The following is a 24,524-nucleotide window of genomic DNA, read 5'->3' as shown; positions in this document are numbered from 1 at the left end:
GATGGCGCCCACAATTACTGGAATTTTAGCAACACATGAATCAGACATGCATGTGCAATAGCAAAACACACAAGATGATAGACGGAATGTTGCACATTGGCAAAACATTCACCCCCAGTCACAGATCTGGGTTTAATCCATTGTTATTTTGCTCACCACGCCACCCCAGTTCAGACATGGCCATATGCAAATCAGTCTTAACCCTGTGCCTCATAGGAACAGTCCAGCCCGAACTGCCAATCCATGTCTTCCCTGGACCGGAATTAAGCATCCTAGGACTGGTTTCGGGGTTTCACCCCTCTTCACCCAGGATAGCTTGACTCCAGTGGCGTAGTTAGCATGGGACCCACGTCTGGGCATACCCTTCCCACATAGGACGAACAGCAAAACACACAAGACTGGCCTGGCAGTTCGGGCTGGACTGTTCCCATTGGGCACAGGGTCAAGACTGATTTGCATATGGCTGGGTCCAAACTGGAATGGCATGGTGAGCAAAAAATCAATGGATTTAGGCCCAGATCTCTGTACTGGGGTGAATGTATGACATTGTTCTGCATTCTGTCCATCAATAGTTCTTTTTGCATGCATGTGCAATAGACAGCTCTTGACATCCGGATGCAATAACATACAACACCAGATCACACCTCCTTACAGTCCCCTCGGAGTAATTATTCAGACTCCTTCGGAGTGGACCGGCCATTGTACCTTGGTCCACCTTGGTTCTGTAATCACGGGAATCCCACACTTTGATAACCACTTCGCCGGCCAGCCTTATACTTATGGACCTGCAAGTGGGTAAGTTCTTGAGATTTTAGTTGACCACGCAATCCCGACCCAACAAATATGTTTTTTTCAACCTTTGATTTTCTGCACAGATCGTTGAATTGCCAATTCCGGACATCGTTCTTGGATATACTTCTTATATTTGATATTTCTATTCAGCATCACGGATTGTTTTCAATCAATCAATCAGTGGTTTATAGAGCGCACTACTCACCCATGAGGGTCTCAAGGCGCTGGGGGGAGGGGGGAGGGAGCAGCTCCGGGTCCGTCGAAGAGCCAGGTCTTGAGGTCCTTCCTGAACGTGTGGAGGGCTGGGGGAGCGTCTGATGTTGACTGGGAGCTCGTTCAGGTTTTGGTTGCAATGTAGGAGAAAGCTCTCCCGCCGGTACTGTTTCTGCGGATGCGGGGGACCTCTGCCATGGGAGGTCAGCGGAGCAGAGGTTCCTCTTGGGTACGTGGAAACATACTCGGTCGTTGAGGTATTTGGGTCCGATGTTGTTGAGGGATTTGTAGGTGTGTGTGAAGAGTTTGAAGGTGACCCTCTTCTCGACAGGGAGCCAGTGGAGGCTTCAATAGTGTTGGGTCATATGTTCGGGGTGCGGTTTCCCTAGGACGAGCCTGGCTGCGGCGTTCTGGATGGTTTGGAGCTTGTGTAGAAGAGTTTTGTTGATTCCGGCGTAGAGGGCGTTGCCGTAGTCTAGTCTGCTGATTATGAGTGCGTGGGCGACGGTCTTTCTGCAGTCGGGGGGATCCATTTGAAGGTCTTACAGAGGATGCGGAGGCAGTTGAAAGTGGTGGACGCAACGGCGTTGATCTGGCGCTTCATGGAGAGGGAAGAGTCGAGGATAATGCCGAGGTTACGAGCGTGGTCTGTCGGGGTGGGTGGGCACCCGAGGGCCACCAGGTGTTGTCGCATGCGGAGGTGCAAGGTCCGAGGATGAGGACCTCGGTCTTCTCAGAGTTGAGCTTTAGGCAGCTGTCCTTCATCCAGGCTGCTATGTTTCTCATTCCTTCCTGAAAGCTGAGTCTGGTGATTTCTGGGTTCTTGGTGAGGGAGAGGATGAGTTGGGTGTCGTCTGCGTTGGATACGATGCTAAGCCCGTGCTGTCTGACGATGGCGGCGATGGGGGCCATGTAGATGTTGAAGAGCATCGGGCTTAGTGAAGATCCTTGGGGTACCCCGCAGATGATGTCAGTGGGGTCAGAGAGGAAGGGAGGGGGGAGTCTGATCCTGTGGGTTCTGCCGGAGAGGAAGGATTGGATCCAGTCGAGGGCGGATCCCTGTATTCCTACGTTGTGGAGTCTGGTGGCTAGCATGCGATGTGAGACGTGTCGAAGGCTGCAGAGAGGTGTAGGAGGATGAGGGCTGCGGTGTGTCCCTGGTCTAGTAGCATGCGGATGTCGTCGGTGGTGGCAAGGAGGGCGGTCTCGGTGCTGTGGTTGCTGCGGAAGCCAGACTGGGATGCGTCTAGGGTGGAGTTTTCTTTGATGAAGGTGGTCAGCTGGGCGTTCACGAGTCTTTCAGTGACTTTGGCTGCGAAGAGGAGGAGAGAGATGGGCCGGTAGTTCTTCAAGTCAGTTGGGTCGGCCGTAGGTTTCTTGAGGAGGGGTTTCACCTCTGCACGCTTCCAGTCGTCTGGGCAGATGCCGGATATGATGGAGGAGTTGACTGTTTGTCCTAGTTCGGGTGCGATGACAGAGGCGGGCCTGTGGAAGATGTGAGGGGGGCAGGGGTCCGTTGGGGCTCCTGAGTGCGTCTTCTTCATGATTGAGGAGATGAGCTCGACGGACACTGGGGTCCAGAAGGTGATGGTTGGCATCTCGGCGGTGGTGGGTGGTGTGGTGCAGTTTTCTGCTGGCTCGCTTAAGTTGTGGTACTGCTGAATGACGCTGAACAGTTCCTTGTCGTTGGATGCGTTGGTCTTGACTTTGTCTCTGATGAAGGTCCTTTTAGTGTACCTTATACGCTGGTGGTAGTCCTTCAGGGCGCTCTTGTGGTTGTTCTATGCTTCCGTGGTCTTCTGGTTCCTCCAAGTTTCCTCCAAGCGTCTGCAGGAGCGTCTGGCTTCTTGGAGTGGGGGGGTGAACCAGGCGGCCCTCAGTGGGCGTTGCTTGGCGGTGCGGCAGAGAGGTGCCAGCTTGTCGGCGCAGCAGGAGACTCAGGGGTGGAATTCCCTGGCTGCAGAGTTGGTGTAGGTCATGGCCTTGGGGGGGTCTTGGAGGGGGGCGGAGTTCAGGTGTTCCTCGGTGACCTTACTCCAGTTCCGTCGCGGCAGACGTGGGCGGGCTTGGGTGTGGTGGTGGTGTTGAAAGTGAAATGGACGCAGTGGTTGGCCGTCCAGAGGGGCTGGGTGGTGTGGCTGAAGCGGATGTCTGATCCTCCCGCGAAGGTGGGGTCGAGGGTGTGGCCCGCTCTGTGGGTGGGAGTACTGATGAGCTGTTTCAGTCCTAGGATGTCGAGGTTCTCGATGAGTGTGGTGGAGTCAGGGTCCTGGCTGTTTTCGAGGTGGAAGTTCAAGTCTCCGAGCAGGATGTAGTCCGTGGAGGTGATGGCGTGGGGTGCAGCGAGCTCGCCGATGGTGGTTGCAGGCTGGGCACGGGGTCCTGGTGTTCTGTAGATGAGTGTGCCGCGTAGCATGGATCTGGGGCTGGTCTGGGTCTGGAAGTGGAGGTGTTCCGTGTTGGAGTGGGGGTCACTCGTGCTGAATGTGGAGAGTCAGACAGTTTGGCATGAAGTGTGTCAATGTGCTGGTCTGAACATCAAGCCACAAAATTGTCCCAAAGGCCGGCATATACAGATAATGTCAAGGGATGCCGGACTGCCAGAATAACATCAACATTTGGAAGAAAATGGAAAATGCTCAACTGTTGTTACTCAATCTCCAAGCATGAAGATGAAACGTGTGCAGGTTGGGATGCAAGACCCAGCCTTGCTGCTGCGACAGGCAGCCTGATTGTGGGAAAGAGGCTCATGCCCAGGAGGTCAGGGTACCATACTCTCCATTCTCAATCTAGAGCCACTCGGATGAGTTGACTCTGTTTGTCCTCATCTTTGTGAGGACTCTAGGTAGAAATAGTATTGGAGGAAAGGTGTTTGGGATGAATGAAATCAGAAACCCAAGCACTTATATAGTATCGGAGTTTCCGTTTTTTTTTATATAGTGTGAACGTGACCCGAAGGTATCAGAGCGCTTTACATGAGCACCAGCTGTGTTACACAAGGACACATTCATTTCTGTTGGGCATAGGGAGATTAAGTGGTTTGCTCAGAATCACAGGATGCGGAGCGGGGCGTCCTTGCCGAGACTCGAACCCGGTTCCCCAGCTTCGATGTCGACCTCTCTAGCCCGTAAGGCCACATCTTCTCCCCTATCACAACAGTCTAAGGTACAAACAGTCAGGATTTTGTTTAAGTAGAGATAAAAATTATTAGCACATTATATAATCTTGTATTCTTCTGAACAATCCACTTATATACAGATTCTTGCATCGAAAACAGCCGACACTACGTCACTTTTTCACGGCTTTGAAGGGTACGCGGGCAGGACAAAGGTATACGTAACCTGGTCCCGAAAGTGTCTCTCATGGTCTGTAGAAAAAAGGATAGGGGAGCAACCCCCCCCCCCCACAAAATATAGCTTTTGAATGGTCGATATATTTATTGACCAATTCTTCCGAAAATGCACCGAGAGTTCACTGCTACCGACCCACTGTGGATTAATATCCCACAGGAAGTGTTTCAACAAACGTCACGGAATGTCAGAATCACGAGTATTGTGCAAGCCTTCGGCATTGCTTGTAGTCAAGTGTGGTAAGAGACCAATGATTCCACGTTTCACTTGTAAGTTCTATAACTAAATGTTAGATTTTTTAAAAAAGGTCTTTCAGAGACACGAGGAAGACCCGGCCAGATAGGAGCTTACTATGGACTTTATACATTTGGCTGTATTTTTAAAAAATCAAACATTTAGTTATAGGACTTACAAGTATACATTAATATTGTATACACTTTGGGGCCTAGGACCTCATTTGTAAACGGCACCGTGGTAGTAGGGTCCTCTCAATCCAATAGCACCATTCTTTCTAGGATATTACTATCGCTTTTTATAATACACCCACATGATACAACTGTTCCTTAAGAAGTGCGAAAATCTGAACAATACTACCCCCTGTTATTCGTTAATGAAGGCGTACAAGAGTCCCGAATTCTACTCCAAGCAGTACGCATCTCCAAGCGAGACCAGCATTGGAAACTCCAACATGCAAAATTGCTGACAATGAGCATTCTCGGCTGTGGCAAACAGATCGAGCCATGGTTCTCGCAGTCACGATAGAGACTTTGCACCACCTCCGGGTGTAGATGTCATGCGTGGTCCGCAAAGCGTCAATGGCTGAGGTGGTCTGCACTGGCATTCAGAGATCTCCCCAGGTGTGAACGAACAGGAAAATGTCCTTGCGTTCCAGACTCTTGCAGAGGCATAGGGCCTCCTTGCACAGAGTCTGCGACTCTACACTGCCTGCATATTGCAGTAAAGTCACTTTATCCTTTGGTTTTGTTCAGGGAACATACATACTTAAAGTCATCCCTTCAACATTTTCAGTAGACTGTGAATTAAAAATGACAAACATCTGTGGAAGATGAAGTGGTCTTATGAATCTTTGTTTCTACTCTTCACAGAACTTTCTTTTGCAGTTTGTCAGTTAGACACTGACACCCCTTTTCTCCTCATAGCGTTCTAAAACACTCCATCTGTATATCACACACCTCATCGCCTTCCTTTTCAGCACCCTCTTTTCACTCTTTCGTGCATGCACTTCCTTGCATCTCCCTCACTTCACTAACCCCCACACTCGAACATCCCCAACCCACCTGTAAGGACTGCATTTCCTTTAACTTTTGCCCAGTCAATATTTCAATAGCTATGTGCCTCCTTCACACACTTGTGCATAGAATCACAACTGGCCCACCTGACAATTGCTCTGTGCGTTCTTGAGGGATTGGATGAGCAAATATTCTGAACCTCTTTATCACCCATTGACGAGAACTGTGAAAAATTCACGTTGCCTTCGGCCTGAACTCCACAGCTCTCAATCGTGGCCCATTATAAACACCCACCTCAACCTCAGCTCACACAGATAGAGAAGTGCTTTTCACAGTATGCACCAAACATGAGTAAAATGCTGCATGAAACAAGCATTGGCAAAGCCAATAGGTCTCACCTTTGTGAGTGCTATAGGCTATGCCGGTTTCTTTTATCCACGTTGTACAGCAGCTACCGTGGCTAAAAGCTAGTGGCATAGAATAAAGTGGAGTAGTGCAGCGGCACAGAGTGGCCTGAGTTGCTACTGAATTGGCCAATAGCACTTCAAAGTCTCCTCAGGGCAAGGAAGTGATCTATAAATGCAATTATAATACAATACTGTAGGCTAACAATTATCTTAACTTAGGATCTATGGAAACATCTGATGTCTTCGATCTGATGCAGGAGCTTGTTAGTACGTACATCACTTCTGCAAGAAGTGGTTTTTTTTTTTACAAATAAATGAGTTTTAGAATCTTTCCAACACACATTGCCTAAACACATAGATCAACCATTGGGTGAAGATGTCTAGTTGAGGGATGGGTGGGATTGGTTAGTTTCAAAGGGACAAATATTCATCATGTTTACTCTTTGGTTTATCTCAATGAGACAGAATTGCAATAATCAGTTATATTTTAAGCGCAATATTCACACAGCAGATTTCATATTTCTGAAATGTATCTGCATAATGTCATGTGTTTACACAGGAAACAAAAACAATTTGGAGACTTACCTCACAATGGAACATTTCATCAAACCTGGCATCAGCAATCGGAGACCTTCACGTTCAATTTTAACAGACAAGTCAATTTGCTCAACTCCAACTAAATTTTCTAAACTGAATACAAGTGCTCTGGAGTCAGTGGCATCCAATCTCCCCAGCAACGGTTCACAATAGGTGATCTGTTTCACATGCTCAGTTGCACTTTTCACAAAATCTTCATCTTGTGTCTCATACAAACAGTTGAACAGGTCCAACTCGTAATCACCTATCCGAACACTTTCTAAAAGTATTACTTCTTTAATCCACTTCTCTATGGCAGGTTTCACGTCTGATGACACTGACCATTGGAAACCTTTCTCCATCAGATCGATTGTTTCTCTTCTGAGGAGGCCGAAGAGAAAGTGCACTGTCAGCATCAACTGATGACCATGTTTCCGGCTCCTATAATCTTCCAATAAATTGATCACGTCTCGCTCAGGACTCGCTTTGGTTGCTTCATTGTCTTTCAGGACATAAAACAAAGCAGCAAAAAAGTCTTGAAAGCTTAAGTGCAGGAAGCTGTACAGGTTGTCGGCCCCATCGACTTTCCGAAAAATGTCATGGTTTAGGAAGAGAGACTGAGTGGACGGTATATCTAGACCATGTCTAGTGACGTCACTGTCCTTAAACAGGGTTTTACCCTCATAGAGTCCTTCATTGGCTAAAGCACACAGCCTCCTCAGGTTCAGAAGAAAGATGCTCTGTGCAGTGTCGCTGTTCTTTTGTTCTAATAAACTGGAGAGGAAAAGCAGGTAAACGGAAGCAGTTGTTCTTAAAACAGCAACACATTCTTCTTCCTTCTCGATCTTTTGTTGGATGGCCTTACAAACAACGCCGCACACAACTGGCACAAAACACATAGTAAAGAGAAGATCATTTTCTTTTATATTTTTATAAACTAGTTCACCTTCTGTTGTGTTACCAAAATAATGAATAAAATATTCCTTCCTGTCATCTTCAGAAAACCCCAGGATCTTCACAAAGCGCACATCCTCCTCACAAGGTGGAAGGAACTGTGTCAAAGTCTCCAAAGCAGCTGGTTGTGTTGTTATTATAATATAGGACTCTGGGAGATACTTTTTTCTTATTAAACTGATCAGTGTGTTTTTCTTCGGGGATGTTTTGTCGAGATCATCTAACTGCATATCATTGTCGATTCTAAGTTCATCGAAGCCATCAATGATGAAGAGCGCTTTGCTGGGCTCTGCCTCCATCTCTGTCCTCGATATGAGCGGTTCATTTTCCCATTCAGATACATTTTCAGGTTTATTACATTCAATGAGGGCTTCTACAGTCAGCTCTCGGTCGAGCTGATTATGATTCTTGCATGAAATATAAAACACATATTCAAACCTGTCCTGGAAGCGTTCTCCTGAGGCCCAGTCCAGCATGATCTTTTGGGCGGTCATGGTCTTTCCAACCCCTGCCGCGCCAAGGAGAACTACGGTTCTGGGTTCGCGCCAGTCCTCTTCAGGGTCAAACAAAGATTTGATGTTTGAGGAACATTTGGATAATTGTTTTATGTCAACTAAATGTTTTAATCCAGAAGTAATAGTTTCATAGCATTTTTCTTCCATATGGCAATGGTTGCTTAAAATGAGTGTCTGGTACTTTTCTTTTAATGTCCCATACTCATTATATCGGCGTTGTTCATCTTTCATCGAACTGAATACTTTTATAATGTTTTTCTTGTATGTCGCCTTCTTATCTTCAAGGCAGATATTTTCAGATCCTATAATGTGAATGAAATTACCAAAACAGCAATTTTATTGTTTGTTTTACAATATTACCAAGACAAAGGATAAGTTTATTTTTGGGCCATTGATGCTAACAATTGTTGGGTAACTGTGGGCAGAGGGAACCCTTAAATTTGAAAGCCCCAAACTATTACCTCAATATCTCGCCCAAAGGTTGATGAATCGGGACAGTGTTAAACCTCAATTTCATGAGGCAATGTGTTCCAGAAATCAGGCATCCCACGGCATATAAAAATACAGTCAATTAAGTAAGCGCCCTCTAAATGACTGAATTCTAGATCAGGAATAAAATTTGAAGTTTTATTATAAAAATGCAAAAGGTAAGGATACAGAAATCATTAATGCAAAAAGCCTGAAGTCGTTACCAGAAAAGCTCTCAGAATAAGGCATTATGGAATAATGTGCAAATCACAAAAATTTCTAAGCTCCAAGTGAGCAGCAAACTCAATAGCATAACAGGGAGCATCCTTCGTAGCACCGGAAAGTCTTCTGGCTCGCCCCGAAAATAAAAATGAGAGGTACACAATTTTCTAAAATAGCACATCATTGATTATGCAGATTTATCATAGTATGAGCAAAAGACAGTCTTAGCAAATCAGTGCACGTTTTTATGAAACGTCATATTGCCTTTGACCTACGCGCTACCCTTGTATATGAGGGTTCTCCAATGTTGATCCCGGAGGGCTGGATCCATGCCAGATGTTTAAGATAACTAAATTTGTCTAAATGTGGATATGCTAAAAATCTGGTTTGAATCCGGCTCTCCAGGGCCAACATTGGAGAATCCTGTATCTACATGATATTAATTCTGCCTTCTTTATGCTATTGTCACCCAGAGATTACAGGTCAAGCAGCATGAACAGCAGCAAACTATTATGAATGAATAGGGTACACTGAGTGAGGGGAAGGTCCCTGAGAAAAGAAACAGTAGTGTGGCCATGCTGGCAGGTTTTCATCAAGAACAGTAGGAACAACGTCAATGGAAATAAACATGACTCTGCCTGACTGTGTGCTGCAAAATTAAATAATAAACAGTGTGCATGCAGAAGAAGACATCCGTTTTGAACAAGATATTATCTGTGCCTAAACTAATGCCTAGTTCATAAGAACCAGGCAAACACACTTCTATGCGTCATGTGAAATTCGTACAATGGCATCATGTCAGTGTGCACACATACATTCAAAAATAAATCCACACTGCATGGTGGTGATAATGCACACAAATATCAAATCCACCAAAACTCCAATCTAAATAGTCTTTTTGTGGAGGCGTGGCCAAGATGGCGAACGGGTAAGACGTGCTCCATATCGTCTACCGGTCGCCTAATTCTGCCCTACATTGCGTCTTCAACTCCCCGGAGGCCAGGCATCGGAAGGAGGACTCACCCCCAGCCTGTCCACACCTTCGACATGGCACAAAACGAGGCTGGGGCCACTGAGACGGAGTGAACTTGATACAGCGAGTTTCGGAACAGTGCAGAGAAAATGGCGCCCAGATCCAACCGCCGCAAAGGGAGCCGCTGATGCACTGGTGAACTGCCGCCAAAGGCAGAGAAGCTGCCGTGCGCTCTCCAGGAGCCGCCAAGCAGGGAGAGGGGCCGGGGGGGTGGGGCAGGTGCCCTGCGCGGGGACAGGCGACAGTGCGACCAGCGAGAGGATCGAGAAGGGAGGCAGCGGGGAGGCCCTGGGCAGCCTGAGCAGTGCAAAAGCCGAGGCATCGGGAGGCACGAGGGCGCTGTGGCTCGCCCAAACGGAGCATCGGCTGGAACCCCCACGCATAATGCAGCACTAGAAGGGAACAGAAACGAGTGGCTCCCAGTGGGACACAGACGATCAGCCCGGTATAGCACTGGTCAGGGACCACGCACTACCAGCAAGACATAGAAGGGTTCCGGAGGCCTAGCGATTTTAAATAATGGAGGGTTCCGCGCCCTGACCAGGAGCAGAGTGGAGCTGTAGATACAGAGGGCCGACAAAGGTACAGCGACCAACAGCAGTGAGTGCGAGACCCCTGCGGCCTGATCACACGCCTCATCTACACAGATCGATTCGAGGGTTCCCCTCCCGGAGACCCGACATGCAGAGGTGAGCTGGCCCGAGCGCGGTAGCGCACGCCACCCCCCATGAAGTACAGGTCGAGTAACATAGGCCGTACTCCAACATCAGAGTAGGCGCTCCTGCCATTAATGTGAAGAGACTAGACTGAAGGGGCACTTCGGGCGGCTGCATAGAGTGGGGGCCAGAATGAGGCCTGGAAGGCTATAGATAGCCTGGATCGCGCACAGCAGAAGTGCCATGGGCAGTGGTGCGGTGGTGTGCCTGCGTAGAGTAACGGCCAGTATTGCCGACTGGCACTCCAGGGCCAGAGAGACATCTGAGCTGCGACCTCAATATAGTATGACACCGAAACACCAAAGGCAAGTAACGGGAGGCCTGAGCTAAGGTGCAACCTGGTGGACACCCACGGACTGGGAGCGAAGTGGTGGAAGCGATACCGGGACAGACAAGAAGATAGCCACACAGCGCTGAGGGGCATCGGTCAGGCCCATCAGCTGACACCCACGCAGCGCAGAGAAGACACGGATACGTGCTGGCTCAAGGGCTGGGAGGCCCACAGACACTAGCCACGAGCAGTGAAGTAGGTTGCATCCAGTCACAAGAACAAGGGCCCCGACCAAACTCACACAGGGCCCTGGAGGGCTACAGTCCACCCATAGATAAAAGGGAATCACCCTGAAAAGGAGCAGATAGAAGCTACAGACCCACAGGAGCGGGAGAGGCACAGAGTAACCTAGGAAGGGAAATCTGTACAGCTCGATAGATTCAAAGGGGGCCTGCGGGACGACGCAACAGCACTGGTTGAGCCTCCACTGTGACATCTAGGTGGAGACGACAGCGGTGAGATGTGGCCAAGCGACGTCTGGCAGCCAAGGGGCACAGGGTTGCGATCCAGAATCTAGAGCTCACGCCATGTCCTCAATGAGGGGGAAGAAAGATAGAACACTGAAAGACATGCTCACCAAGCACCCAACATGAGGAAGCAGCGAAGACCGGTCCACCCGAACAAAACAGCTTCAACTTGACTCGGAGGGTGTGGAGGCACCGATTACCCGCTCCTTTCTGGAGACTCTATTCAATACCCTACAGGAAGACTTCCACACCCTCAAAAGCGAAGTGGCAGGGGAAGTGAAGGAGATCCGATGGGACGTCGACGCGATCGGGGAGAGAGTGGTAACCATAGAAGACCAAGAGCAGGATCGTGAGGAGGAGGTAACAATGCTCCAACAAGAATTGATCCGACTAAGAGAGTAGCAATTAGACCTCCAAGCCCATTTAGAGGATCTCGAAAACCGCTCTCGGCGGAACAACATCTGCGTGAAGGGCGTTCCTTCTGATGCAGAAGGGTCTGATATGGTCCACTACCTGCATGAGATGTTTCACAACATCTTAGGGGCCCCGCCAGACCTGGAAATCCGCATTGACAGAGCACACAGAGTGGAGTTGAGACGACGGGCTCCGGCACCACCACCAGACATCCTAGCTTTCTCACCAGATTATACCCTTAAAGAACGCATTTTTAGGGAGGCCAGAGCAAAGCACCCGATCAAGTATTTGGGCCATTCCATTGCTCTCTATCAGGATTTAGCTGCCAGCACGCTACAAAAGAGCAGAGAGTTCAGAGAAGTAACCACGTACCTTCGTGACAAAGGAGTAGCCTACACCAGGGGACATCCGTTCCGATGAATCTTGAAATGGGACAGCAAACTCCACCAGATTAGATCCCTGCAAGAGGCCTGCAAGATAGTAGGACTACCACACCAAAGCCCCGAGGAAAAGGCCAGTCCGGAGCGCCAGCCCGCACAATAAAGATGGCAGCGAGTCAGTAGGAGACGCCTTCCTATGAATTCACTTGGACCTGACCCCAACACCATGGCGCAGGAGCGGCAGGTGGCTTTAGAGACAGTCCTCAAAGACACAGCATCCCAAGACAGCTCATGATCTAAGGAACGGTTGCTGCAACAAAGTAAGACACACAGGGCGGGGGGGCTGCTGGGAGCGGGGAGATGGGGGTTCTTTGATGGGGGTACGTCGCCAGCCACAGATGCGCCCTACAGACTATTTCACCAAGATGGTGCAGTAGCGTACTGCGGCCTCTGGACACTTAGTGGGTTTCTTTTGTTGGGTATGTTGGGGTTAAGGTGGGGGGGGAGCAATATCCGAAATCCACGTTCCACAAGTGCATGACCTGATGGGGGGCTCTGACGACACCACAATAGACTTTCCGTACTCCTTATGGAGATGCCCTTCTATGCCATGTCGACCCACTTGTCTGAGAGCTCTGCCCACACTTGGGGTTCCGCTTAGAATGTATTGTTTCCTTCTCCTATTATCATGGGAACTGTGAAAATCCTCACGATTAATGTAAAGGGGCTAAACAGCCCGGTGAAGAGGCGCGCAGTCCTGTCATATCTGGAGAATGCAGAAGCAGAGGTGTGCCTCTTGCAGGAGACGCACCTTCTCCTTAGAGATACTCACCCCATGCGATCACAGCCTTTCCTCTCCAATTTTTCTCTTCGCTGGGGGAGAAAAAGGCTGGGGTAGCTATTCTCATCTCTAGATGTTGTAAGGGGGAGGTGAAGGAGAAGGTCTTAGAACTCTAGGGGAGGTTATTGGCTTATACTCTCCAATTTGGTAACCAACTACTAGTGGTCGGCTCCATTAACACTCCTAATTCAGGCCAGGAGACTATTATCCAAACTGCCCTGGCGGATGTATTGGCGCCACCGAGGCGCATGACACTGGTGGGGGAGGACCTCAACATAGTCATGGACTCTAATATGGACCGGTCGCACGCATCCTATTTTCCGGAAAGGGAGCTCTCGAGGGATGGGAAAGATTTGTTGAGGGAGATGGGCCTGATAGATATTTGGAGGGCAGGCCACCTCACCTCAAAGCAATACACATTTTATCCTCATGCCCATAAATCTTATGTCCGGTTAGACCATTTTCTGGGGACGAAGGAGGTTCGAGCTGTGGTTAGGAAGACATGCATTGAACCCATGGCCTTGTCAGACCACGATGCATTGATGGTGCAGGTTTCGTTGACCCCACGCTCTCCTAGGTCTGGAGGTTGGAGACTTAAGGAACATATGCTTCATAATAAGGAGGTAGAGCAGCAACTCCTTCACTGCATTAAGGATTATCTCACAAAAAATGACACCCCGGACACTGCAGTTACGACATTATGGGAGGCACTGAAAGTAGTGGTAAGGGGGGAACTTATAGGGATCGCAGCGGCCCATAATAAAGAGCGCAAGGAGGTGAGGTCCACTCTGTCAGAGCAGGTACAGGAGCTTGAACGTGTGCATAGCAGGACAGGGGCTCCGAGGGTCTGGAGGCAATAGAAGGCGGCAAGGGCGCAGCTTCCTGCCCTCGACTTAGACAGAGAGGAATATGCGGCGGTACAACTAAAGCATTCTTACTATATCTGGGGGGACCGCACAGGCAGACTTTTAGCTAACCGGTTACGGGCCCGGAGACTGCGAACACAGGTTTCCTCGCTACAGAGGGATGATGGGGGATAAATTAAGGGGGACGCAAAGATTGCTCAAACTTTTCGCGATTTCTATCAGAAACTTTACGTCTGCGACACCGCTGCTTACCTACAATCGGTCACTGTGTCCGCCTTGTCTCCGACACAGGCGACATCCTTAGACGCCCCCATTCGTATAGAGGAGGTTATTACAGCGATCTCTTGCCTGAAACTGCTCAAATCACCGGGCCCGGATGGGTTCCCTTCCCTTTTATTATAAGAAATTCTGTTCTACCCTAGCACTGATCTTAACTAGGCTCTTCAACCCCTTTGGTGGCCCTACCCAGATCCGAGACACCATGCTTGCGACAGCAATAGTGGTCTTGCCCAAAGCAGGGAAAGACAAGCACCAATGCGGTTCGTACCGCCCGATTTCTCTACTAAACGTAGATTTTAAGATCTTTACTGGAATATTGGTGGCACGGTTGAGCCCTTACATGTCAAATTTGATAGAACCTGACCAAGCAGGGTTTATCCAGTCTCAACAATGCAGTGACAACACGAAAAGAATACTCCATCTTGTAGATAAGGATCATCAAACGCAAATGGACGCTCTCCTGCTGACAATCGACGCCGAAAAAGCATTTGATCAGGTGGACTGGGGGTTTCTGGGACACACAATAGCGAAATTTGGCTTAGGTGAGAGGTTCCAAGAATGGGTGGGCTGCTGCTATGCCAAACCCACGGCCTGCATAAGGGTCAACTGCATCTCCCCTGAACCCCTTGCTATTCAAAGAGGGACTAGACAGGGGTGCCCGCTGTCCCTGTTATTGTTAGCTCTTTACATAGAACCTTTGGCACAGTGGTTCAGGGATAATCCTAGAATTAGGGGAATCCCATTTGAGGGGGGGGGGCACATCCCATCAGTCTTTACGCAGATGATATACTAGCGGCCTTGACAGAACCTAGGCTTTCCCTTCCCGCCTTTCTTGAGGAGCTGAATGCAGTCAGCAGTGTATCTGGCTTTCGGGTCAACGTGGGTAAGTCCCTGGCATTGACTCTTGGCCCGAAGGCGCCTTCATCGCCACCTTCCACACCCTCGAACGATTGGCTAGCCGGTATAAGGGTAGCAGACACAATTCCGTATTTAGGATTAGACCCCGTGGCAACGGTTCAACGAAAAGGCTCAGCTGAATTACACCAGGCTGTCCCAAGAAGCTGTGAAAGATTTTGGTGCTTGGAGCAAGTACCACTTATTCCTTTTCAGACAAGTAGCTGCGGTCAAAATGTCCCTACTTCCTAGAGCGCTCTACCTGTTCCAGACCCTGCCGGTTCTGCCCCCCGCTGGAGTTCTTGCGTCGATGCAGAGCAGCATTAATCAATTTGTATGGGCAGGTAAAAGACCGAGGATGAGCAAGGTGCTAGGATACATGCGCCCGGACCATGGGGGCCTAGGAATACCGGATCTCCTTAGCTACAACAAGGCAGCCCAACTGCGATACTTGGTGGAATGGGCACGTCCGGAATCCGAAAAGCGGTGGCTTTTCCAGGATAGAGCGCTGGCCGGCATCCCGTTATGGAAGATCACCTTTCGCAACCGCCGCGGGGCCTGATGGGCTCTCCGGTCACCAAGTCCGTAATGGCAATCTGGGATGGTGTTGCAACCACCAAGAAACTCACGACTTTTCCTTCTCCGCTGACCCCCCCTGTTTGGTAATAGCGAATTCACCCCAGGTACGTCAGACAAATCATTTTGGGAGTGGCACAACACCCCGTGCCGTTCGGTGGGTCATCTATTTGATCTCTCGGTAGTTATCTCGTTTCCCCAGCTGAGGTCAGAATATGGGATTCTGTAGTCCGAGAGACTGGGGTACTTGCAGCTACGACATTGGGTTCTCCAGTCCGGGATGAGGGTGCAGGGGGGCCGCAAACTGACTAAATATGAAAAATGGCTAATCACCAAGTTCACCGACAAAGGGATGATATCTGAAATGTACGATATGATCCGGGATGGCCCAAGCTCACAAGCAACCCCAAGTCAGAAGCGATGGGGGAGGGAATTGGGAGGCGATCTCTCTGGTAAGGACTGGGAGAGTATCTATTATAGAGCCAAGCACACTGCCCAAAATGTAGCTAGTATCGAAAGGACTATGAAAATAGCAACTTATTGGTATTTAACTCCCGTGGTCTCCACAGAGGCAATCGCAAGAGATCTAGGGACCCCTTCTCAACAGAATACTTTTCCAATAGGTCAGGGAGAAGAGGGGAGAATAAACAGCCTAACAAATAATGCTCCCTCAAGACCTGTGTTCTAATTTCTTACATCTAAGTCAACATGGACTAAATAACAAATAACACCAATTTACCACTTCAATTTATTTCTTTTACTCCTGTTTATTATTTTTTTTTATATATTATCCTTTTTTTTATATCTAATTATTTTCCACGTATAAATCAATCTTCATTTATGACATCATCATTATATTTTGCACATAATTTATATCAGATCCCATGATTGAGATCTTGGTGACGCTTGACATTGAGGCGTTGTACACCAACATACCTCAATGTCAAGCGTTACAGTCTGTTGCCTCTCTGTTGCGGAGGTTCCCTGATGATAGACCAGACGCTTTTATTTTGAATTGTCTGGAAATTGTCCTCTTGAATAACTTTTTTGAATTTAATGGATCTCTATACCAACAGGTCAAAGGCACCAGTATGGGAGCTTCTGTTGCTCCAAGTGTCGCCAATACCTATATGGGAGAATGGGAAATCAAACATGTTTTCTATGAGGCGGCTCCTTTCTTTGACAACGTTGAGAATTGGAGGCGCTTCATTGATGATATTTTCTTCATTTGGAAAGGTGACAACGATTCACTTAGCGAATAGATTGCTTGGTTGAATGCAAGTGATGACAATCTGAATTTTACAGTTAAGAGCAGTGCTCACTCTGAGGAATTTTTGGATATTCTGATCTCAGGATTCAATAATATCCTGGAAGTCAGCCTATATAGGAAGCCTACCGCAAAAAATACTATCTTGCAGTATCAGAGTTATCATCCTAACATCCAAAGGGACTCTATCCCATTTGGAGAGTTTTTACGGGTCAGAACAAATTGTACAAACATGTCGGATTTCCATATTCATGGTGATGCCCTTAGAATGAGACTCTTGGCGAGGGGATACCCTAAGAGATTGGTACGCCATGCATACAAGAGGGCAAAGTACTATAATCGTGATGCCCTTTTGGAGGGAGCACAATGTGCTCCCAAGCAACAAGTGGTATGTGTGATTAATCACTCCCCTTTGAATTTTAAGATTAAAAACATCATCCAAAGAAAATGGAAAATCTTAAATACCAACACTGAAGAAACCCAGTTAGAACAACCCCTGGTAGCCTATCGCAGAAATCGCAATCTACGTGATATGTTGGTGCATACAAGATCGAGCACCATCAATACAATGCGTCAAACTACCGTTACGGGTTTACTGGTTGTCGTGGGAAACCATATTTGTGGATCCTGCCATGCCTGTGACTCTGCTTTAGTCACGGATCTGTTTGTGTATCAGGGGTACAATGTTAAACTGAAAGACCTTACAAATTGCAGAAGTCAAAACATTGTTTACATCCTCATGTGCCCGTGCAACCTAGCATATATAGGGGAGACAGCACGTGAATTCAGAGTACGTTTTAACGAGCACAAATCTGCTATACGTACCTGTAAGGCTTCTGCCCCCCTTGTCCAACACTTTCTCATTAAACACCACACTGAAAAAGATATTAAATGGTGCATTCTTGAGAAAGTTAAAGGCCAAGTAGGGACCCCTATGGAAATTCTGCGAAAGAGGAGAGAGACCTTTTGGATCTTCACTCTTAACAGTGTGAAGCATGAGCGCGCAACCAAGATGGCCGCGTAGGTGCGAAGCTCCCGAGGACCTCCACGACCTCCTGAATTAATCCTGATTATATCCTGTCTTTGATGAGGGGACTGTGTCTGTGTACCCGAGCTGAGGCGGCACCCGTTTTCCGTTTTCGAATCGGACCCCGGACACCGGTGGGAGCACCGATCGAAGACTGCGGCCTTCTCCGCGCCGGCCCCCCGGATTGGAGTTGTGGGGCGATCCGGGGACAAAGCGAACAACAGCGGCGGGCAGGGCTGGGCGACTCGCGTACCCCGCGCTTTCACTTTCGCTTTTGCGCCCTCCTTGCCCTCAAGCGAGGTAGGGTTGCGGAGCGGGGTGCGGTGGTGTGGCCTTGTCCCGGTGCCCGGCTGACCCGCCGGCTGTGAGTTGTCCTGCGGTCCAGTGGTCACCCCCCCCCGGAACCCGTGAACTGGTTTATCGGCTCTTTCGAGGAGATTGGCACGACTTTGGGAGTGCGACATGTCCACAAAGCAAGATGGCGACCGGGCAAAGGTGAAATCGACCCGCCGTGGCCTGGCACATCAGTCTAACAGCATGGACCGCTACACCCTCCAGAAGGGATCTCCAGAGGCACAGCGTACATCCCCCGCGGGCCCGACTGAGGCGTCTGCTCAGCCCGCGGATCTGACCCTCCGGGACGTCATGGGCGCCATTGCCGAGATGAAGGCCTCGGTGGACCAGCGCTTTGATACTCTGGCGCAGAAGATAGACTCGGCCCTGGTGGATGTGGGCCTGGTGAGAGCCGACTTGTCTAAAACAAATGACCGGGTCGATTCCCTGGCCCACACTACCTCGAGTCTCACTACAGACGTGGCGGCCCTTCAAAAGGAGGTGCACCGGCTTGGCCAGGCGGGCGCCCTGATGGACCGTCGATTGGAGGACTCCGAGGGTCGGGCCCGGAGGAACAACGTTCGCATTGTCGGGGTGCCGGAGGGACGGGAGGAGGAGGCGGCAGATTTGTTTGTGGAAGACCTGATCCTCACCCGTCTCCAGCCCCGGGGGCTGAGTAAACTTTTTGCGGTGGAACGTGCTCACAGGGTCCCCGGAGGAAGACCTAAGGCCGGAGCCCCGCCGCGGCCTCTCATTGCCCGGATTTTTAACTTTCGGGACAGAGACGCTATCCTGCAGACTTCCAGGCTACAGGGACCGGTCAAGCTCGATAATATGGACGTGAATTTCTACCCTGACTTTACTCCGACGGTCCAAAAGCAGAGACTGAGTTTTCTTGGAGTTAAACGTCGCCTACGGGACCTGAACCTTAAGTACTCAATGCTTTTTCCAGCTAAGCTGAGGGTGGAGGTGGATGGTCGCACGCACTTTTTTGACCGTCCCGAGGCGGCTGGGGACTGGTTGGATACTCTGCCTGGGGATCGGGGCCGGGGGGGTGGGGGGGTGCGGTTGGCGGGGAGGGCTCGCCGGATCAGAACTGAGGGGTGAATAGTAGGCCTTGCTCTGGACAACATTCCGGTTACCATTCACTGATCGTGTATGTTCCCCTCCTATGGAGGTCGTACGGGGTCCATTGGGGGCTTTCCCTCCTCCTCTGGGGGACTAGTTAGTTTTTCGTCTATGGGGCGACAGGCACACTGCACTTTGGGGGGGCTGTCTGGGCTCATGCAGGGGTGCAGGGAGGGGGGAGTTCTGTTGGGATGGGTGGGCGGGGGTGGAGTGTTGTTTGTTTGCACCGCAAGGCGAACCCTTTACTGTATTGTTGTTTTCGAGATGCTCTTTGGGGGACGACTGATGGCTTCCATGTATGATGGGGGGTAGGGATTTGACTGTGTTATCATGGAACGTTAACGGACTGGGGGATAGGATTAAGCGTGGTGTGGTCCTGCAGTATCTGAAACGAATTTCACCAGATGTGGTCTTCCTGCAGGAGACACACCTTATAGGTAATTCCTTTCATGCCATGAATCGGCGAGGCTATCGCTTGGTGGCCCATTCGGGCTTCACTTCGGGCTCGCGGGGTGTGGGCATCATGATTAAGAACTCGCTCCCATTGGAGATTGATGAGGTGCGCCATGATGAGAGGGGACGTTACACTGTCTTGGTGGGTAGAATGGAGGGCAGAGTGGTCGTTTTTGTATCAGTGTACGTTCCGCCGGGGTTGCAATCTACCACGTTTGCGGACCTGGGGCGCCTCCTCCTTGACCTCCCGGGTGGGCTTCTGGTAGTTGGGGGGGACTTCAATGCGGTGGCTTCTGGGTCTATGGATCGTCATCCCCCCAGGGACCTCCCCCGGGCACAGGCGTGGCTGTCCGGCCTTTTAGATACACTAGGATTGGTGGATTGCTGGCGACTAAAGCATCCCGCGCAGCTGCAATACACCTTCCACTCGGGTGCCCATGGTAGCCTCTCGCGGCTTGATTATGTCCTTGTCCCTGCGGCTTATGCTGGGAGAGTGGGAGAGGTGCGCCATTTGGCGCGGGGTATTTCAGATCACTCCCCACTACTGTTGCACTTTGATGTCTTCCCGAGGGGGGAGGGCAGGGTAGCCCCAATCAATGCCTGGTACCTGCGCGACCCCACTATTCGAGCCGAATTGATCAAATCCTTGCAGCGGTACTTTGAGGAGAATGTGGGGTCTGTCCCTTCGGCTATCTCCCTGTGGGAGGCTTTTAAGGTAGTTCTCAGAGGGGAGGCCCTCTCCTTTATCTCCCATGCCCGGAGGCGCGAGCGGGAGGAGGTAACCCGGGTGGAGGCCGAAATTACTGAACTAGAGGGTGACCTGGGGAGCGGGGTGACGGATGCCACATTGCATGTTCTACACCTCAAGCAGGCGGCCTATAGGGCCCTCGTCACGGAGGCGGCCAGGGGCCTCAGTAGAGAGCAACAGGGGCGACTGTATGATGTGGGTGATAAGGCTGGTAAATTGATTGCGTGGTTGGACAAAAAGGAGAGAGCGAGTCGTGTGGTTCCGTTGATCGAGAGGATGGATGGTGTGTGTGCCACCGAGCCGGACGCCATTGTCTCCTGCTTCGCGGATTATTTCCGCGAGGTGTATTCCCCGGTTTCTCCCTGCTCGGAGGAGGATTCCCATGCCCTGCTTCGGGACATCGCGCTGCCCTCCCTTTCGGTGGAGGACAGGGATTCGCTGGACGCTCCTCCCACCTCGGACGAAATTGCCCTTGCTATCCGCTCGGTCGCATCTGGCAAGGCCATGGGCCCCAATGGCATCCCTATCGAGCTGTATAAGCTGCGACCGGATGTACTGGCGCCCCACCTGCGCGCGATGTTCCTGGCGGCCCGCTCGCGGGGTTCCCTTCCGCCAGACCAGCGTCTGGCCACGATCGTGGTGATCCACAAGGGGGGGGAGACCCCGTGAGCGGGTCACATCCTATAGGCCTATCTCGCTCTTGAACGCGGAGCCCAAAATCCTCGCCAAGGTGCTGGCCAACCGGCTGGTCGGCGTGGTGGGCGATTTGGTCCACCAAGACCAGTCCGGCTTCATACCCCATCGTAACACGGCCCTTAATTTGCGACGCTTGCACGGGGTGCTCGCGCGTGTCCCGTTCGTGCGGGAACCGGCCATCTTGGCGTCCTTGGACGCCACCATGGCGTTTGATACGCTCGAGTGGCCATACATTTGGGCGATGCTGGCGAAGTTTGGCTTCGGACCGGGCTTCATCAGCTGGGTCAAGTTGTTGTATTCCGGCCCATTGGCGCAGGTGGTGGTGAATGGACGAGTTTCGGCCCCATTCGCACTGGGACGGGGCACGCGACAGGGTTGCCCCCTGTCGCCTCTCCTGTTTGCACTGGCCCTGGAGCCCCTGGCGGAGTGGCTGCGGTGGCACCCTTCCATCCGTGGTCTCCGCTGGACCCCCGAGCATGAGGACCGTGTGTCCCTCTACGCTGATGATATCCTTCTATATCTCGCCTCCCCGCGTAAATCACTGATCGTCCTAGTTGATGTTTTGCGCTCATTCGGTCGCAACTCAGGCCTCGTCATCAACTGGGCGAAATCCTGTGTATATGTGCTTGCCGGGGAGGCTCCGGTCCTACCACGGGACTGTCCGATCCAGATTGCTTCCCAGGGGTTTCGGTACCTGGGTATATATATTACTCTGGACCCGGAGGCCCGCTACGAGCGGAATTTGCTGCCCCCCCTCCAGCGCTTGAAGGAGGACGTGGTGCGTTGGCGGCGTCTGCCGCTTTCGCCGCTCGGCCGAGCGGCCTTGTTTAAGATGATGTCGTTGCCGCGCTTTCTGTACGCTCTCCAGAACACTATGGACTTGGTCCCGGCGTGCTACTTCCGTGAGGTGGAGAGTTTGCAGCGTCGCCTGTTCTGGGACGGGAGGCCACGTATTGCCTTCGCTAAATTGACGCTCCCGTGGTACGATGGGGGGGTTGCCCTCCCGGATATTAAACGGTATTACTGGGCCTCCCAGCTAGCTGCGATTAATCATGGCCTTTACGGGCCCGCCCTGAACCCGGCATTTGAAATGGACAAGATGCTCCTGCCCGGTGGCGACTACAATCGAGCGCTCTACTCTGGCGCGCCGGACCCTCGCCTGACGGGACCGACGCGTGTCATGGTGCGTGTATGGCACGCGGCTAACGCAGCTATGGGGTGGAAGGACCGTTTGACCCGGGCGTCACCGCTATATGCGTCTGCGAGGTTGGGCTCCCTGTGGACCTCGAAGGGCTTCGAGAAGTGGGACACGATCGGCATCAGCACAGTGGGAGATCTCTGGACGAGGGGGGGATTCAAAACTTTCGAGACGCTGCAGACGGAGTTCCAGTTGCAAGGCAGTGAGTACTTTCGGTACTTACAAGTCCGCCACGCGCTGGGCTCCGTCTTCCCGGATGTCGCGTCCATTCCGGAGTCTTCCCCCCTGGAGGACAGAGTGCTGGATGGCCATGTCCCAGACAGCACGATCTCCCTTATATATAAAAAACTGATCAACGACCGATCGGGCCTGCTGACTGGCCTCCGCGAGGCCTGGGTTGCCGATGGGCTGGAATTGGACGACGAGGACTGGATTTCCGCGGTGGCCTCTCCGAAGGAGGTGGCCATCCCGGCTCGCCTTCGCTTCGTCCAGCTTAAGATCCTCCACCGGGTTTACGTGACGGGGCCAAGGCTTCTACGTATGGGCTTTGCTGAGGATGGACTGTGTAAGCGTGGCTGTGGTGCTTTGGCAACTTTCTTGCATATTCTGTGGGAATGCCCAAAGGTGGAGCGATTCTGGCGTGGTGTGCACGAGGTCCTGCGAGTGGTTACACGTGTCGCGCTGTTGCCTGAAGCGAGGAGATGCTTGCTGAATGTGTGGGAGCCAACTGACTACTCGGTTCCGCAGACGCGGTGGGTGACTCTGGGATACATGATAGCTAAGCGTGACATTGCTCAATTGTGGGGATCCCAGAGGCACCCGGCGGTGTCGGCCTGGAAAGAACACATGGATTGGTGTATGTTTCGTGAAAAGGTGGTGTATGTTGCGAGGGGTAAGCCTGGGGCGTGGGTGAAAATCTGGGGCCCCTGGAACGCCTATCGCGGGGGTATTTGCGAGCCGCCACTGCTGCCGGCTGCCTCACCAGCTCCGTCCCCCTAGCCGACCCCCTCCCCCAGCCATGGGCACGTGGTTCCCCAGTCCCTGATCTGTTCTCATTCCCCTCTTCAGAGTTTGGCGATTGGTTGGGGTCCCCCACTTAAGGAGCGCGTGCTGTCAATTGGGATTGCGGGTTGCCTTGCGGGTGTGGTTTTTTTGTGTTGTTGTGTTTCGACAAAAGGAAACCGTATTGTGGGTTTGGAGTTATGTGGCCTGCACTACTGATATCTCCTGATTTACCTTTTTGCACCGCCAAGAGATTTTTCTGTATATATGTCATATGCTTCTGCCACTCTAGCGGCCGGCCAGACGGTTGTAGGCCCATACCTGTAACTATTTGAGATTGCAATAAACGGTTTCAAAAAAAAAAAAAAAAAAAAACAGTGTGAAGCATGGCCTAAATGAGGAAATCCAATGGAATATCACCCAACCATGGTGAGTTCCTAGTGTGGTACTCCTTATGCTATCTTGAGATATCAGCTGATGTTTATCTGTTGAGCTGTGAGCCATATTGCTATGGTGTTCGCGAGTGAATTGCCCATAGCTTTTCCTGACAATTAAGTAACGGGCGGCTGCCCGTCTTTGGTTTATGGTTTTGTTTTTTAATTTTCCACACACTATTGGTATGAACAGTAATAATGAGTTTTCTTGTAGATATTATTTGGGTCTTTGTTAGTTAGTCAGTAAAGTTTACACATTTGAAAATATCCTTTCATCGTAGGATTTAACTGTAAGCTTAACTGTCCTTTTTTAATGATAGATAGTATTGTCGTTTGTATTTTCAGATAGTTTGTTTAATTTTCCTTTTTTGGGAGTGTATGTATGATTTGGGTATATATATATGTGTTCACACATTTTTTAAAATGTATTAGGCATTTGGGTAGAGATGATTTGGTTAGTTTATTGTTTCTTCTTACTTTGCTTTACCTATGGAAATTTGTTTTTGTGGGATTGGATATATTAAAATCCATCCTTGTGGTCTTTTGAACGTTGTAGAAGCATTTCTCAGTAGTGACAACTGGTTATACACTCACTCAAGATGGTGCTGGTATTATATCGGCAAAGAGTCTGTCGTCCTTGTGGACGATCTTTAGCAGGTTAGGTCCTCTTGGTGGCCTTACGTGCAAGATTCGA

The 24,524-nt window shown here is 50.5% G+C and overlaps 1 protein-coding gene across 2 annotated transcripts in view; it reads right to left on the bottom strand.

The window, feature by feature from the left end:
- LOC146799813 (NACHT, LRR and PYD domains-containing protein 3-like) overlaps positions 1–24,524 on the bottom strand; it is a 919,540-nt gene that overhangs the window by 681,331 nt on the left and 213,685 nt on the right. For both annotated transcript variants that reach the window (XM_085620694.1, XM_085620695.1), the window contains exon 3: positions 6,598–8,359. In XM_085620694.1, coding sequence (XP_085476820.1) covers positions 6,598–8,359 — 1,762 coding nt within the window. The remainder of the gene's footprint in view (positions 1–6,597; positions 8,360–24,524) is intronic.

This window comes from Triturus cristatus, chromosome 8 (assembly GCF_964204655.1).
Source record: "Triturus cristatus chromosome 8, aTriCri1.1, whole genome shotgun sequence".
In the NCBI taxonomy this organism is placed as follows: Eukaryota; Metazoa; Chordata; class Amphibia; order Caudata; family Salamandridae; genus Triturus; species Triturus cristatus.
Note: the sequence above shows the minus strand (reverse complement) of the source record. Positions and strands in the feature narration are given on the sequence as shown.